At 45.1% G+C, this 17,209-nt stretch overlaps 1 protein-coding gene across 2 annotated transcripts in view; it reads left to right on the top strand.

Annotated features, from left to right (window-relative positions):
• The window catches only part of TET3 (tet methylcytosine dioxygenase 3), a 99,592-nt gene extending 91,401 nt beyond the window's left edge, over window positions 1-8,191 (top strand). For both annotated transcript variants that reach the window (XM_082743955.1, XM_082743956.1), the window contains exon 11: window positions 308-8,191. In XM_082743955.1, coding sequence (XP_082600081.1) covers window positions 308-2,085 — 1,778 coding nt within the window. In that variant the 3' untranslated portion in view covers window positions 2,086-8,191. The remainder of the gene's footprint in view (window positions 1-307) is intronic.
• The last annotated feature ends 9,018 nt before the right edge of the window (window positions 8,192-17,209 follow it).

The following is a 17,209-nucleotide window of genomic DNA, read 5'->3' as shown; positions in this document are numbered from 1 at the left end:
GTGTCTGCAGAGTGTGCTGGGGCCCCAGGCGCATGGGCCGCAGTGGAGTATGGGGCCGCTCTCTCGTCCGCGGATCCTGGTCCTGCTCCAGCACGCAGTGGCTGGAGCTTCTGTGCAGACCCGCAGGGTTCACCAGGAGTGCTGCAGGGGGCCTGTGGGCTCTGGCAGCCGCTTTTCCCTGGGGCTTTCGTGGGGCTGGGAGCCCCTTGGGAAGAGGGAGCTTCCATCCCCAGTCCTCAGGCCACGGGCCCATTGTGAGCTGTGGTTCTCTTTGCTCCTTCTTTGTCTTGCCTCCTGTCTTCCCCAGGCCTGGCCCTGAAGGGTGGACTTCCCCAGCAAGGCCTGAAGCCCTCCCTCAAAGTGGAGCCCCAGAACCACTTCAGCTCCTTCAAGTACAGCGGCAATGCGGTGGTGGAGAGCTACTCGGTGCTGGGCAGCTGCCGGCCCTCCGACCCCTACAGCGTGAACAGCGTGTACTCCTACCACTCCTACTATGCACAGCCCGGCCTGACCTCCGTCAACGGCTTTCACTCCAAGTACGCTCTTCCGTCGTTCAGCTACTATGGCTTCCCATCCAGCAACCCCGTCTTCCCCTCACAGTTCCTGGGTCCTGGCACCTGGGGACACGGTGGCAGCAGCAGCAGCTTTGAGAAGAAGCCAGACCTCCACGCTCTGCACAACAGCCTGAGCCCGGCCTACGGTGGTGCTGAGTTTGCCGAGCTGCCTGGCCAGGCTGTTCCCACGGACACCCACCACCCCACTCCTCACCACCAGCAGCCTGCTTACCCAGGCCCCAAGGAGTATCTGCTTCCCAAGGCTCCCCAGATCCACCCAGCATCCAGGGACCCCTCTCCCTTTGCACAGAGCTCCAACTGCTACAACAGATCCATCAAGCAAGAGCCAGTGGACCCCCTGGTCCAGGCTGAGTCTATACCCAGAGACCCTGGTAAGATGGGCAAAACACCTTTGCCCGAGGCTTCTCAGAATGGGGGGCCCAATCACCTCTGGGGACAGTACTCAGGAGGCACAAGCATGTCCCCCAAGAGGACTAACAGTGTGGGCGGCAGCTGGGGTGTGTTCCATCCTGGGGAGAGCCCTGCCATCATCCCCGACAAGCTCAGTTCTTATGGGACTGGCTGCCTGACCCCTTCTCACTTCCCGGATAGCCAGTGGGGGCTGTTCTCTGGGGAGGGGCAGCAGCCAGCACCCCAACCCGGAGGACGGCTTCGAGGCAAACCATGGAGCCCCTGCAAGTTTGGGAACAACACCTCGGCCTTGGCCGGTCCCAGCCTGACTGAGAAGCCTTGGGGAGTTGGGGCCGGGGATTTCAACTCTGCCCTGAAAAGCGGTCCTGGGTTCCAAGACAAGTTGTGGAGCTCCCTGAAAGGAGAGGAGGGAAGGATTCCAACCCCGGGGGCAAGCCAGCTGGACAAAGCCTGGCCGTCCTTCGGCATGCCCCTGGGCTCCAGTGAGAAACTGTTCGGGGCCCTGAAGTCAGAGGAAAAGCTGTGGGATCCCTTCAGCCTGGAGGAGGGGACAGCCGAGGACCCCCCCAACAAAGGGGCGGTGAAGGAGGAGAAGAGTGGGGGCGCGGAGGAGGAGGAAGAGCTCTGGTCCGACAGTGAACACAATTTCCTAGACGAGAACATCGGCGGTGTGGCCGTGGCCCCCGCTCACGGCTCGATCCTCATCGAGTGTGCCCGGCGGGAGCTGCACGCCACCACGCCCCTCAAGAAGCCCAACCGCTGCCACCCCACCCGCATCTCGCTGGTCTTCTACCAGCACAAGAACCTCAACCAGCCCAACCACGGGCTGGCCCTCTGGGAGGCCAAGATGAAGCAGCTGGCGGAGAGGGCCCGGGCGCGACAGGAGGAGGCCGCCCGGCTGGGTCTGGGCCAGCAGGAGGCCAAGCTCTACGGAAAGAAGCGCAAATGGGGGGGCGCCATGGTGGCCGAGCCCCAGCATAAGGAGAAAAAGGGGCTTGTCCCCACACGGCAGGCGCTGGCCGTGCCCACAGACTCAGCAGTCACCGTGTCCTCCTACGCCTACACGAAGGTCACTGGCCCCTACAGCCGCTGGATCTAGGTGCCCGGTGCCAGGGAGCCAGTGTACCTCAGCGTCGGGCCCGGCCCGAGCTGCCTCTGTGGTGCTTTTGCCCTCACACCTGGGGGCGGGTTGGGGGTGCAGAAGTCTTTTTATCTATATATACATATATAGATATGCATATATATGTATTTATGGTCCAAACCTCAGAACTGACCCGCCCCTCCCTTCCCTAACTTCCCCAGCACTTTGAAGAAGAAACTACGGCTGTCGGGTGATTTTTTTCGTGATCTTACTATTTATATCTCCATGTTGGTTTTTTTCTCCCCTCCCCCCACCTTGTTGGGGGGGCTTTTATTTCCTCTTGTTTTTAAAACTCTATCCTTGTATATCACAATAATGGAAAGAAAGTTTATAGTGTCCTTTCACAAAGGAGTAGTTTTAAATTCCATTTAAAATGTGTATTTATTGGATTTTTTAAAAAGCGACAATAGTAATGGTAAAGGAGCGGCGGGAAAGGCCAAGAGCGCGCATTCCTGCCCAGTCTTGCTGGGCCCTGCGAGCCTGGCCCTCTTGGGAGCTGGCAAGGTTCTCTCAGCCATCTGCCCCTCACGAGCCAAGTGCAGACTGTAGCCGCCCGGTCCATCCCTCCTGACCGCTACGCCTTCCCTTCAGGGGAGGGAGCCCTCAGGACCGCTTCCGTCCTCTCCAGCAGGATGGGAGAATCTGTAAAGAAATATCCGGGGTCCCTTTTCCAGTCACCGGCTTGGAGTCGGGGACCGGGAGGCAGGCGCACCCCCAGGCCAGGCACCGGAGTTGCTGGCGTCGATTTCCCCCGGAAACCAGGTTGGAAGTAGACAGCTTCGAGCTTGCTAGTCTCCACACTGAATCCTCTGTCCATTGTCGATCAAGTCCCATGATGTCACGGTTCCCCAGGCAGCACCTCCTTGCAGGAGCTGGAGTTGAGAGGCTCTTTGGAGCCCTTTCCACCGGGTTGACAAGCCGATGAATGCTGGGCTGAAGGAATTTGTCGTAGTGGCAGGTATTTTTTTGTTAAAAAAAAAAAAAAAATTGCCCCAAAGCCTATGCTGATATTGAAAAAGGGCTACTGTATCTCTAAACAAGAAGCTGAACCCAAGCTGTGAAAAGCCAGCGTCGGCCCATGGCGCGGCGCTGTGCAGAGCCTGGTGCTGTAGTACCCAGCTGGGACTCCGGGCGGGCGGGTGGCGTCCTGCGGGAGCCCGGGCCCGGCCGCGTGACGGCAGTTAGCGCATCTCTCTGTTCCTGGATCTCCACATCAGACAATGGTGCAGGCCTCCCCACCCAGGCCCACCCTCTCCACGCTCTCCCGGGCGGGGGTGGGCTTACCCTCAGCAATTTTAAAATGCAGGAGTCCAACGTTTTCAGCAGGTAGCTATGATTTTCCTCCCTAATTGGTGCCATTTCTCGATTTGATCATCTTCTCCTTTCCTTCCTTCCCCATCCCCCTCCTCAACTGGCCCCTTCTAAAATTCTGGTGCATTCGTTTGGTTCTTTGAAATGAGAATGTGGTGCTTCATTTTTGCAACGTTGTCAGAGAGGTTGGGCGTGGCTGGTGAAAGCAACTTCCGTGCACAGCAAGTCAGACTCCCTTGCGTGTGTGTTTTTCCTGTGGTGTGAGCGACGTTTCCATCCGGCTGCCCGTGTGGATGTGCGTGGTGAGTGGGAGGCTTCAGCAGGACACACGGAGGGGACCGTGGCCACACGGTGAAGGACAACCAAGCCCTGAGATACTTACTGAGCAGTTATTTATTGAGCAGTTTTATTCAGACGTGGGTCTTCGTAAAACGAGTTTAACAATCAGATGACGATGCTGAAGGCAAGTTCCTGAGCTTCCAGGTGCCTTGTGTAAGAGCTGAGAACCGACCCGCTGGGTGTTTGCTGTAACTGGTCAGACGCACGGGCGGGGAGTCGCTGTCAGATGTCCTGAGCATTTATGTGGTCTGGTTTTAACTGTACATAGTGAAAGATTTTTTTAAGCACTTTTGCCTAGATTTAAACAGCAACTTGAAAAAAAAAAAGTATGTTTTAACATGTAATTGTGGGAGAAATTGTAAATAGTAGCTGAATATTTAACGTGCTTTGTCTATCCTTCACTTTTACCATATTCTGTAAAGTTGCATTTATTTTACAGGACAAAAATGAAATATTATTGCTTTTGAAATAAATACCCAAGAGCTTATCAGGATTTAGAATTATTCAGAACTCAGATTTATAGGAAAACCTCTGACCTTCAGTTTGACAAGCTAAAGGAAGCAGAGTCTTTAATAAGCATGCTAATTTTCTAGTTTTGAGGAAAAGTTGGGTCCTTTAAATGCTATTTTGCTTATCGCATCAGTACTTTTATGCAGGTCTCATTTGACTCCGTGCTTAGGTAGATGCGGGGGTGCCTTGAAAACTTCATTTTAAATGATCTTAAGCAAGAAATACAATATTTTACGAACCATTTGGAGAATGTGACCGTCTGTATGACCCGGGAAAACCCCAGGTTGGCTGTTGGTTTGGAAGGTCCCGAGTGTAACCCAGGTGATTCGGATACTTGGCATGTGTGAATCTTCCTGATGTCTGTTAAATATTCTCTTCCCCTCATCACCCTTTGGTAGCAAAGCCATTAGATGAAAGGAGAAACCGATACAGGCTCAAAGCATGTGATGTCTGTCCCTGCAGCCCCAACAGCCTTTGGTCTGTAACTTTCTAGACTAGCACCAAGGCTGCTGAGAGCTGAGTCAAGAGGCGGTCTCCATTGGATGTTCCCGTTCCCCTGACAATGGTGTTTCACAGATTAGGTGGTGCTGTTGCCATGCTCGAGTCCATGCTGATTTTTACACACTACATGTATAACCTACCTCAAATCTCAGTCATTAAAATTAGCATGCTTTAGACGTATATTTAAAAAGTAACTATGCACAGCTCCTTATTACCCCCCCTTGCTGCTGAAGGTTTCTTAAAGAGAAAAATCAAATTTTTATTTTTTACTGGCACTATCATTTTTTAAGTCCTAAAGATGATTAACAGACATTTTTATCATGAGAAGAAAAATAAAGCCATTGCAACTAAAGAACCTAACAGCATGACCAAGTTGTAGAGTAATATTATAGCAATGAGAAGCGATGGAGTCCTAGAGTCCTCTCCCCAGTGTGCCCTGTCCACAGACGCCAGCCACATGCAGTGCAGATATCTGGGTCCCCCTGTGTTTGGTTTCCCCTGCCTTCTGCATGCAAGGGAAGTGCTTGCAAAGTTCTGTGCTAAGAGATTTTTAAAATAATAAATCGCTTTGCGGCAGGTTCTCACAAAATAACTGGTGCTAGCTCAAGAACCCATTATCAGAAATCTTGACTAAAGTTGTTGCGTGGATTTTGAGGTTTCATTGTTTCTTTTGTCGTCGTTTGGGTTTTTGTTTTGTTGTTTTTGGGGGGTTTTGTTTTTGTTTTGGAGGTGTTTTGTTTTTTGTTGTTGTTGTTGTTGTTTTGCTAGGGCCTAAGTTTCCCACATGCTGGCTTCGTGGGTACTGCTTGCCCTCTCGCCGGGGTGACCGTGGTGTGCATGGAAAGAGATCATACCCTGCCCCTCTTGGTCCTTCCACCAGCCTCTTGTGGAAATGGTAGTTTATAGAGCAAGGGGTTTTTTAAGTGCTAAAGCCAGGAAAGGAGCAGAGCTCAAGGGCTTTGTACCAAACAGCCCTAGATGTGTGAAGACGGTTGATGAGTAGATGGTAACCTGATTTCATGGAGAGAAATCCAGCTAGACTTTGTGAAGTTGAACCACCGCCAGATCTCAAAACCAAGGCGATGCTGGTGGAAAATTTAAGTAATATCCCTGACGTGCCTCAACCAATCTCTTTCCTTTTGTTACGGAAGTGTGTTTTATGGACTAGGAAGCATTTTTATGAATTGAAACAGTCTAAATAAAATGGTGCTATGGTGTTTTAATGTGACTGTCCCTGATCCTGTCCTGCTGAGGTGCTATCAAGGTTCTGAAACCACAACCAACCAAAAACAAGGTGGGCTCCAGTCTCTCTTGGCTTCCCCCTCCCCCTTTTGGTGCTGTCTCCTAGACCTCTGTTTACCGTGCTAAAACCTGCTCTGAGCAGTTTTTCTGTTTCGTTTTATTCTTCTTCCCTTGGTGGCTGAACACAGAAAGGCAAATTCTGAAGGCAGTCGGCTCCCTAACAGTGACGGGAGTGGGCCTGCCTGGCTTGGCAGGGGCTCTGGTGACACGTGTGTCCCCTCACGCCTGATGAGAAAGAAAGGGTGAAGGGCTCCTTTGAGGAAGGGGAGTCTGGTACTCCTGCCCCTTCTACCATGGCAGGCATTCTCATAGCCAAGGACACACACTTTCCCCTGCAGCCCAGGGTGCCAAGAAGGCACTGCTGAGGGTCTCAAAGGCCCTCACCTACCAAGGCGTTCCACAGGGACCTCCTTCCTTCCCTGGCACTGGCCAGGGCAGTGCACAGCAGGCTCGTTCCTCTGCTCCCCCCAACCCTGGCCCCAGCGCTGCTCCTGCCTGTCCCTCCTCGTGTTCCAACTAAAGGAAGGAGCTTTCTTTGCTCACTTGATGCCACTGAGGCTGCTTTTTAGTTGGTGCTACTCTCCATTTTCTCTTGGGTCCACAAAAGTTGATGTTGGAGAAACGTAACAGGAAGCTTCATTTTGTGTCATCCACTGTCACAGTAATTTTTTTAAATACCTCAAACAGGACATTGTGACAACTTCAGTAAAGTAGATTCCGTAAGGGTCTGACACCTGCAGATTGTCCATCCGCTGACTGACATGACCTTGAAACATCTGGGGTCATTTTATTTTTCACTCTTCGGCAGTTAATCATGGCAGAACATCGAAAGGAAGGAGTGTGGTTGACTTTCTTTGATTTTCTTGGTCAGTTTTGCTTTCGGATACAATGTGAATCTCCCGTGCCCATCTCACTGAGCTTTGGCAGGCATTGTTGCTGTCATTTGACATGACTTCCTCAAAACCTACTTGATCAGCCAGCTGCATCTGCTGGAGTACGCGGCCAACTTGGACACAACCTGGACCAAAATTTTTTGAGGTGCGTATCCCCAGCGTAGGTTATCTACGGCCCTACCCCATGTGTGCGTAGAGAGTTTCCGCATGCGACCCTGCCTTGGCGCTCCCGGCCCTTCCTCCCACAGAGCAGAGCAATAGGCTTCTCCCCTGAGCAGAGGCTGCAGCACAGAAATGCAAGGTCTAAAGTTGCTTTTGGCCTAAGGATCAGTGCGTGATTTGGCCGACTTCCTCGTTTGCTTCTCTTCTGATATCAGGGATGCTTTTTGTAGTGGTGTCATTTGCGCTCTTCTCATTTTGACTACCCGTCGTCATTCAGGGAAAATTCATCACTATTCACATGGGGATTGAAAAAATACTATTTGGCTCATTTGAACATCCAAAATTTTCTTGATTCCAGTACCTTTTTTAATTTGTTTTATTTGTTTTTTTTTTTTTCTTTTGAGGGGAAAAAGGAGGAGAAAAACAGGAGTGATGTCATTTCTTTTTCGCATATTCTAATTATAAAAAGAAATAAGGGCAGGTCATATTGTGGCATATTAATGCATTAGACTTAATCTAGAACCCCTATAGCTTTTTGATGTGTTTTATTTCTTCTCTCTTTGAATTCCTGTTTGGTTACTTGGCTTCCAATGGAGGTGAACTTAACAACCATACTTGAATATTCCGTCTTGACTTTGTAACTGTGGCTACTTGAAATGAAGTTTATCTGGGGTTGATGGATGAATGGTAGATTTTTGCAATGTCTCAAGGCAATAGGATGTGTATTATTAAACTGTAGATATTCTTAGTACAGTAAATTTATGCTGATAATTTTATTTTGTATAATTTTTACCTTTTTGTTAATATTTTTTCCTCCCACTTTATTGGTTTGCCTCCTGAGCTACCCCTCCTTACCCTCCCTTCTCCCCCAGTGTTTCAGTAAATTTAATTTAGGGTGCCTAGAAATTGCAAGTATGTATCCTTTTTTGATTTGTATTTTATTATAATTTACACAAACAACTGGGTTTGTGAACTGTATTACTCCTGGTATCTTTAAAATATTGTGGGTGTTTTAATAAATTTTATATTTATTTTTTGCACTCAAATTCAGAGTGGGTCCTTTTTTCCCCCCTGTCCATCCCCACTCCCTTGAGCCAGGCCCAGACTGGTATTTAAGGCTCACTCTAACCCTGCCCTCCCACCGTGTGTTATAAGTGCACCCCTGAAGCCCTCACTAACAGCAACAGTAGAGCCTGGCCTGGTCTCCTCCTGCCACCTGCATAAAGTTCAAAGGCCATCAGCTTTTGATGTAAATGAGGCATATGTGGGAACAAAACAGAGATGGCTTTTTTCTCATCTATGTTTCTATTTGGGTTTTTTTTTTTTCCTTTTATCTTTTCATCCCCTTTTTTCATTCTAGTTGGAGACTCCCTTCCCCTCCCCCCAGTTAAGATTGTTCACTTCTGATGTAATATTTGCTAAAAAACAGCTGATTCCAGCTTCATTCTGATGACCTGAACACCGGGTCTAGTAGGAAGGGCCATCACCCAAGTACAATTGTAACAGAATATTATGAAAACTTACATGCCAACAATTTGGACAACGTAGAAGAAATGGGTAAATTCCTAGAAACATATAACCAACCAAAACTAAAGGAGAAATAGAAGATTTGAACAGAGCAATTACCAAAAATGAAACTGAATCAGTAGTCAAAAAACTCCCAACAAACAAAAGTCCACGACCTGATAGCTTCATAGAATTCTACCAAACATTTAAAGAAGAGTTAATACCTATTATTCCTCAAACTATTCTAAAAAAACAAAAGACAAAAGAAAACTTCCCAATTCATTCCATGAGGCCAGCATTACCCTGATACCAACACCAGATAAACATATTACCAAAAAACAAAAAAATAAACAAACAAAAAAAATGAAACAAAAAGCATACAAGTCAGTATTTCATGAATACAGATGTAAAAATCATCACCAAGTATTAGGCAATCAAATCCAACAATACATTTGAAAAATCATATACCACAATCAGGTGGGATTTACCCCCAGAATACAAGGTTTGTTCAGTATTTACAAAACAATCAACAGGATACATCACATCATTTAAAGAAAGGACAAAGTGCCTGGGTGGCTCAGTGGGTTAAGCCTCTGCCTTCAGCTCAGGTCATGATCTCAGGGTCCTGGGACTGAGTCCCACATTGGGCTCTCTGCTCAGCAGGGAGTCTGCTTCTCCCTCCCACTCTCCCTTTGTGATGTCTCTCAAACAAATAAAATCTTTTTTAAAAAGGATATAAACCATATAATCAGTTCAGTTGATCCTGAAAAAGCATTTAACAAAGGACAACACCCATTCATGATAAAAACCCTCTGCAAAGAAGGTCTAGAGGAAAAATGCCTCAACATAATAAAGGCCATATATGAAAACCCACAGCAAACATCATACTCAGGGTGCCTGGGTGGTTTAGTGGGTTAATGCCTCTGCCTTCGGCCCAGGTCATGATCCCAGGGTCCTGAAATCGAGCCCCACATCAGGCTCTCTGCTCAGCGGGGGGCCTGCTTCCCTTCCTCTCTCTGTGCCTGCCTCTCTGCCTACTTGTGATCTCTTGTCTGTCAAATAAATAAATAAAATCTTTAAAACAAACAAACATCATACTCAATGGTGAAAAACTGAGAGCTTCTCCCACTAAGGTCACAAACAAGACAAGGATGTCCACTCTCACCATTTTTATTCAGTATGGTACTGGAAGTCCTAGCCCCAAGCAATGCACATAAATAAAACAGACAACATAAAGAAATAAAAGACATCCCAGACTGGTAAGAAAGAAGTAAAACTTTCACTGTTTACAGATGACATGATGCTCTATATAGCAAACCCTAAAGATGCCACCAAAAAGCTATAGAACTCATAAATGAATTCAGTAAAGTCATAGGATACAGAATCCGTGTACAGAAATCTGTTACATTCCTATATACTAATTCCTATATACTATTTCCTATATACTAATTCAGTAAAGTCACAGGATACAGAATCCGTGTACAGAAATCTGTTACATTCCTATATACTAATATACTAACTCCTATATACTAACAATGAAGCAGCAAAGAGAAATTAAGAAAAACAATCCCACTTTTAATTGCACCAAAACCAATAGAATACCCAGGAATAAACTTAACCAAAGAGATAAAAGATTTGTACTCTGAAAACTATAAAACTCTGATGAAAGAAATACAAGACAATGCAAAAAGTAGATATTCCATGCTCATGAACTGGGAGAACAAGTAATATTAAAATGGCTATTATCCAAATCAGTTTTCATATTTAATGCAATCCCTATCAAAATACCAACAGCATTTTTAACAGATCTAGAACAAAGGATCCTAAAATTTGTATGGAACCATAAAAAACACTGAATGGCCAGTCTTGAAAAATGGAACAGGAGGAATCACAGTCCCAGATTTCAAGTTATACTACATTACAAAGTAGCAGTAATCAAAGCAGTACGGTAGTGGCACATATGGATCAATGTGACAGGATAGAAAACCCAGAAATAAACCCACAATTATTGGTTAATTGAACTTTGACAAAGGAGAAATGAATATGTCATGGGAAGAACTCTCTTCAACAAACGGTGTTGTGAAAACTGGACAGCTACATGCAAAAGAATGAAACTGAACCACTTTCTTACACCATATTCAAAAATAAACTGGATTAAGGACCCAAATGCAAGACCTGAAACAAAAACAAACAAAAAATTCCTAGGAAGCACGGGTGCTAATTCCTAGGACATTGAGCATAGCAACATTTTTCTAGATAGTTTTCCTGAGACAAGGGAAATAAAAGCAAAAATAGACTATTGAAACTACTTCAAAATAAAGAGCTTCTGGACAACAAAAGAAACAATCGACAAAACAAAAAGACAAACTACTGAATAGGAGAATGTATTTGCAAACAACATATCCCATGAAGTAACGGTCAGTATCCAAAATATATAAAGAACTGACACAACTCAACACCAAGAAAACAAATACTCCAATTAAGAATGGGCAGAAATCATGAATAGACATTTCTCCAAAGAAGACGTGCAGATGGCCAACAGACCCATGAAAGGATGCTCAACATCACTAGTCATCAGGGAAATGCAAATCAAAACCACAGTGAGCTATCACCTCACACCTGTCAGAATGGATAAAATAAAAAACATAATAAAAAAAAATAAAAACCATAAGAAACAACAAGTGTTAACAAAAATGTGGAGAAAAAGGAACCCTTGTGCAACGCTGTTGGTGGGGATGCAAACAGGTACAGCCACTGTAGTAAACAGTATGGAGGTTCCTCAAAAAATTAAAAATAGAATTACCACATAATCCAGTAATCATACTACTAAATCCAGTATTTACCCATAAAAGAGGAGAACACTAATCTGAAAGGATACATGCACCCCAGAGTTTATTGTATTTTTTTTTTACAATGCCCAAATTATGGAAGCAATTGAAATTTCCACTGAGAAATGAATTGGTAAAAAGTGATGTGTACAGACACACACACACACACAGTGGAATATTACTGGGCCTTAAAAATAATGAAATCTTGCCATTTGCAACAATATATATGGATACAGAGGACATAATGTTAAGCAAAATAAATCAGTCAGGGAAAGGCAAATACCATATGGTTTCACTCGTTATGTGGAACTTGAGCAACACAACAAATGAACGAATTTTAAAAAGGAAACAACAGCAACGAAACAGCAGAGTCTTACCTATAGAGAACAAACTGGTGGTTGCCAGAGGGCAGGTGGGTAGGTGGATGGGTGAGATAAGTGAAGGGATACAGAGTACACTTAGCATGAAGAGCACGGAGTAGGGTATAGAATTGTTGAATCACTGTACTGTACACTTGAAACTAACCTAACACTCTATGTTAATTATACTGGAAATAAAAAAGTAAAACAATAAAGTGCTGTCTTCTGTGTACCAGTCATCTCTCGTAATCTAAAAGTGGAGCCCTCTATCAACCACCTTAGGGAAGATCAGAATAAGTCTTCCCACATTCCAGTCAGAGCATACGCTATCCTCCACAGGGCCTGCAACACCCAGTCCAGAGGGAGGTCATTGTGCAGGAATAAACAAGATGGAGGGCCAAACATGGAGTCAGTGTTGTCCACGTTCCCACAGTTGCCTAGTACTTCATTGTATGGAAGTAGAAGCATTTAACCATCCATTTATTATTATCATTATCATTATTAAACTCTAAGATCTCAACATTTTGCAATTATAAATGGACTGATCTAAGTCTGCCTCCATAAGTCCCACCTACTGAATTTCTTTCTGCTCTAAGCATCAGTCACAGAACTACATCCTTAAGTCCCTGAACCTCCTTGTGACATAGCTCTAGATCCTATCGTACCTGCCCCTACCATGCCCTGTCTGTATAGATAGTGCATTGTTCTTTATATGGGAATCCCTAAAAGTAAACACTTTGTTCCAGATGTCCTAAGTCAAGCTGAGACACCAAGGAGTCCCATGATCTGGACATGCCATCCTTATAAATGCACACCAAGGTTTATTTACTTTTCAAGCAGTTGAGTCATGCTGAGGGCTGTGTGGCTCAGTAAAAACCACATGGATGGCCCTCTAATATCCCAGTTGTGTGATGGGGAGAGGAAATGACTCATCTCCTATGTCATTTTCTTTGTCTATAAAGTAGGCTAATGATACCAGGTAAGATTGATATGAGCACCAAAAAATACTATAGAAGTAAAGGTACCAGACATGCAAGACATGTCAAGTAATAGAATCTGTCATTATTACTCTTAGCATATTCAAAGACTTAGGTCACTAAGGAGTCCAAGACACAGTGACCTTTTATGTGAACTCCTGACAAGTCAAGTCCACCAACCTCCAGCCTTCCTAATCCATCCTGTGTTTTTAATTCTACATACAGCCCCTGAAGTTTAGCTGTCTTAAACAGACTGCTTAACTCATTCTTCCTGTGGGTATTGAATCCTAGCTTTGTGAATACATGCTGCCCAGCTACACAAAGTTGCTCAACAACCTTATCACAGGCTCATCTGCTGATGCTCTTGTGGGCTTCTTAACCTCAGGTCCTCTCCTTACGTGACTCTTTGTGCCCTCAGGGGGCTGTTAGTCATCTTTATGTCTCCCATTTTACTCAAAATAATTGGCACTCACCATCTTATAAGAGGGAATGAATCCTTTAATATCCCCAAGGGCCTGGTGGTTCTGCCAAGAATACATTCAACCCATATAACCCTTGCACATTCCCACCAGAGCCATGAGGCCCCCAAAGAAGATGTGATCAAAGCTTCTTCAGAATCTAGATTCTTCCAACCTCATCCCCACTCACCCCTCCAGAAGCTTTGGCAGAAGCCTACTCTTCTTATCCCTTGAGAAGCCCAATCCCAGGCCACACAAGCTTTCCCAGTTTCCCATTCCTATACTCCAAACATTTTCTCTTATTCTTTCTTCACACACACTGATCCCTTCTTCTCAAGGCTGATCCCCCCAGCCCGGAGTTTTCTCTCCACATCCGCCCTTTGGTTCTCCTTTACCACCTGCCGCAGCAGTTACTCTGCTTTCTGCTGTTCCTCTCCCTTATGTGCTCTCAAGTCTCTGGCTTGATCCTGCTCTGCCCATGTTCACCACCTTTCTCACTTCTTTCTATCGCCACCACATTTCTGCGGGCGTAGACAACATCTCAGCTTCAACTTCCACACCAACCACTCACTCCAGAAAGAGCGGTCTTTTAGGGCAACACTTGTCCTCACTGATTTCTTTCGACTCTGAATGCCCTCAAAGTTCTCAGCTCCTTAACTGTACCATCAGTGACATTCCCAAGACCTTGAAGCCCTCTGGTCCTCTCCTTAGGTGACTCTTTGTGCCCTCATGTCCTTTAAACACATACGACACCCCCCACACACTGCTGGGAAGATGGCAGAGTAGGACCCTAAGTTCACCTCTTCCAGGAATACAACTAGCTAACACTTACATCAGTGTAACCCAGAAAATGATCTAGGAGAACTAATTCCAAACTAAATGTAGATAGGAGGCAACATGGAAGAGGGTAGGAAGGGCAGAGACACATTGAGAAGTTAAAACAGATCACGGGACTGTCCGCAGGAGGGGGGACCCACAGGCACAGAGAGGTAGACAGAAACAGATGGGTATACAGGGGAGCACACATGGGGAAGACAAATCCCTGTAACATTTGGCTTTGAAAACCCAGAAGGGCCAAATTTCATGACTTCTTACAAGAAGGACTTAAAACTTAAGATTTTGAAAATTAGCAGGCTCAGCTCTGGAAGAGTCTAGAGCACAAAAGGAAACTGAGTCCCCACCCCTTAAGGAGTCAACAAAACAAACAGCTCATGGAGATCAGCACAGAAGTAGCAGCTGGAAAAATGCCTAGGGCATATGGGAAAGAGAGTTACTTACTAATCTGGGAACATCAAAGGGGCAGGGATTGCAACGGGAGACTCCTCCAGGAATGAAGGAGCGAGCAGGCACCATTTCCTTCCTTTGCTGGCCCTCATAAACACACAGACAGCTGTGGGATCCAGCACAATGCCAGCACTACCTTTCTAACACCCTGATCTCTCCCTTCCTCCACACCCCCTCCCTCTCCTTGCACTTCAGCAGATCTGCCCCCTCCAGCCAGGCCTGACTCAGTCCCAGCACTGAAGGTCCCCTCTCCCTGGGGACAGTTGTGCAAACCTTGCAAACACTGTGCCGTCTGCCCCCAGGTATGTTATGGATCCACTCCCTCCAATACACTCTTGGCCAGAGCCCATCCAAAGAGGTACCACAAGCCTGGCAGTGTGCTGCAGCCCCAGCAAGAAACAGCAGCCCTCCAAAGTGACTCCTGCCCCAAGGAGAGGAAAAGATAAACACATACACCAGTCAGACGATGGGCTCAGGAGTAGGCTGGGGGCCAACATCTGGTCTGACTACAGGTTCCACCCACCACAAAAGCTTCTTGGGGCACAACACAGGGGAAGCACACTGCAGTTCAGTGCTACTGCATCTCTGGCAAATGCCTGGTCTTACTCAACTAAAGCCCAAGACAGCCCCAGACTCGCCCACAAACAACACGGGGACCAAACCCTGCCCACAACAGACAAAGAGAGCCATTGCAGATGACTGGACTGAAGGCAAAAGCAGCTCAGCCACACATCCAGGGCACATGCAACACAAATAAGAGACACCCCTGAAGCGCAGGTTCAGGTGAACAGGGGACATTGCCCTGCATGGCACTATATTACCTCTTCTTTATAAGGCCACTACTTTCAAAAGCAGATGTAGCTGACTTCCCTAACTCAGAGAAACAGACATAAAAAGTTAGATGAAATGAGGAGACAGAAGAGTATGTCCCTACTGAAAGACCAGGACAAATTCACAGCTAGGCACTTAAGCAAAATGGAGATAAGTAATATACCTGATAGAGAATTTACAGTAATGGTCATAAAGATATTCCTTGGACTTGAGAAAAGAGTAGAAGACATTAGTGGGACCTTTAACAAAGAGATAAGAAAGAACCAACCAGAGATCAAAAACACAATAAATAGGATTAAAAATACTCTAGAAATAAAATAAATACTAGACTAAAGAAAGCAGAAGAACAAATTAAGGACCTGAAGGACAGAGTAATAGAAGGTGATCAAGCTGAACAGGTAAGAGAAAAAATTGTGCAAAATGAGAACACACTTAGGGAACTCAGTGACACTATCAAGTGTAATAACATTCACATTATAGAGATTCCAGAAGGAGAAGCAAGAAAAGGAGGCAGAAAATATATTTGAAGAAATGGTTGAAAACTTCTCAAATCTGGAGAAGGAAACAGAGATCCAGATTCTGGAAGCACAGAGATCCCCCAACAAAATCAATCCAAGGAGGTCCACACCAAGGCACATAGCCATTAAAATGGCAAAAAATACTGGTGAAGAGAGACTTTTTAAAGCAGCAAGAGAAAATACAATAGTTATGTAAAAGGGAAACTCCCTATGCTATTAGCTGATTTTTCAGCAGAAACTTCGAAGGCCACAGAATAGCAGCACAAAGTGCTGAAAGGAAAAAATATGCAGCCATGAACACTCTATCCAGAAAGACTATTACTGAGGATAGAAGGAGAGATAGAGACTTTCCCAGACTTTCCCGAGACAAAAGTTAAAGGAATTCACAACCACTAAACTAGCCCTACAAGAAATGTTAAGGGTACACTTTGAATAGAAAGGAAGATCATAAGAGTAAGGAAAGTAGGAAGCACAAGCATAGTAAAAATAAGTCTATCTGTAAAAATCAGTAAGGGACTCACATAATAAAAGGATATAAAATATGACACCATATAAATTGTGGGGAAGGAGAAGAATAAAGAATGCTTTTGAATTTAAGTGATCATCAGCTTACTATAGACTGCTATGTGTAGATGATGTTATGTACAAATCTAATGATAACCATAAACCAAAAACCAGTAATCAATATGCAAGAAATAAAGAGAAAGGAATCAAAGTATGTCACGAAGAAAAACCAGCTAATCATGAGAGAGGAGAAAAGGAAAGAAAGGAATAGAAGAACTACAAAAACAACCATAAAACAAGCAACAAATTGACAATAAATATAAATAATTTCTTTGAATGTAAATGGACTAAACACTCCAATCAAAAGACATAAAACCATGAGAGACTGTGGACTCTGAGAAACAAACGGTTTTGGAAGGGAGAGGGGTGGTGGGATAGGCGAGCCTGGTGGTTTTAAGGAGGCACATATTGCATGGAGCACTGTGTGTGGTGCATAAAAAATGAATCTTGGAATACTGGAAAAATAAATTAAATTAAATACAAACAACAAAAGACATAGCATAACAGAATGGATAAAAAAATAAGACCCATCTATATGCTGTCTATCAGAGACTCATTTCAGACCTAAAGACACCTGCAAATTGAAAGTGAAGGGATGAGGAAACATTTATCATGCAATGGGTGTCAAAAGAAAGCCAGGGAGGCAATACTTATATCAGACAGACTTTATATTCTTTTATTTTTTAAAAGATTTCATGTTTTTATTTGTCAGAAAGAGAGAGCACACAAGCAGGGGGAG

Source organism: Mustela nivalis (genome assembly GCF_964662115.1).
Source record: "Mustela nivalis genome assembly, chromosome: 8".
Taxonomy (NCBI): domain Eukaryota; kingdom Metazoa; phylum Chordata; class Mammalia; order Carnivora; family Mustelidae; genus Mustela; species Mustela nivalis.
This window is presented reverse-complemented; position numbering and strand designations above follow the sequence as displayed.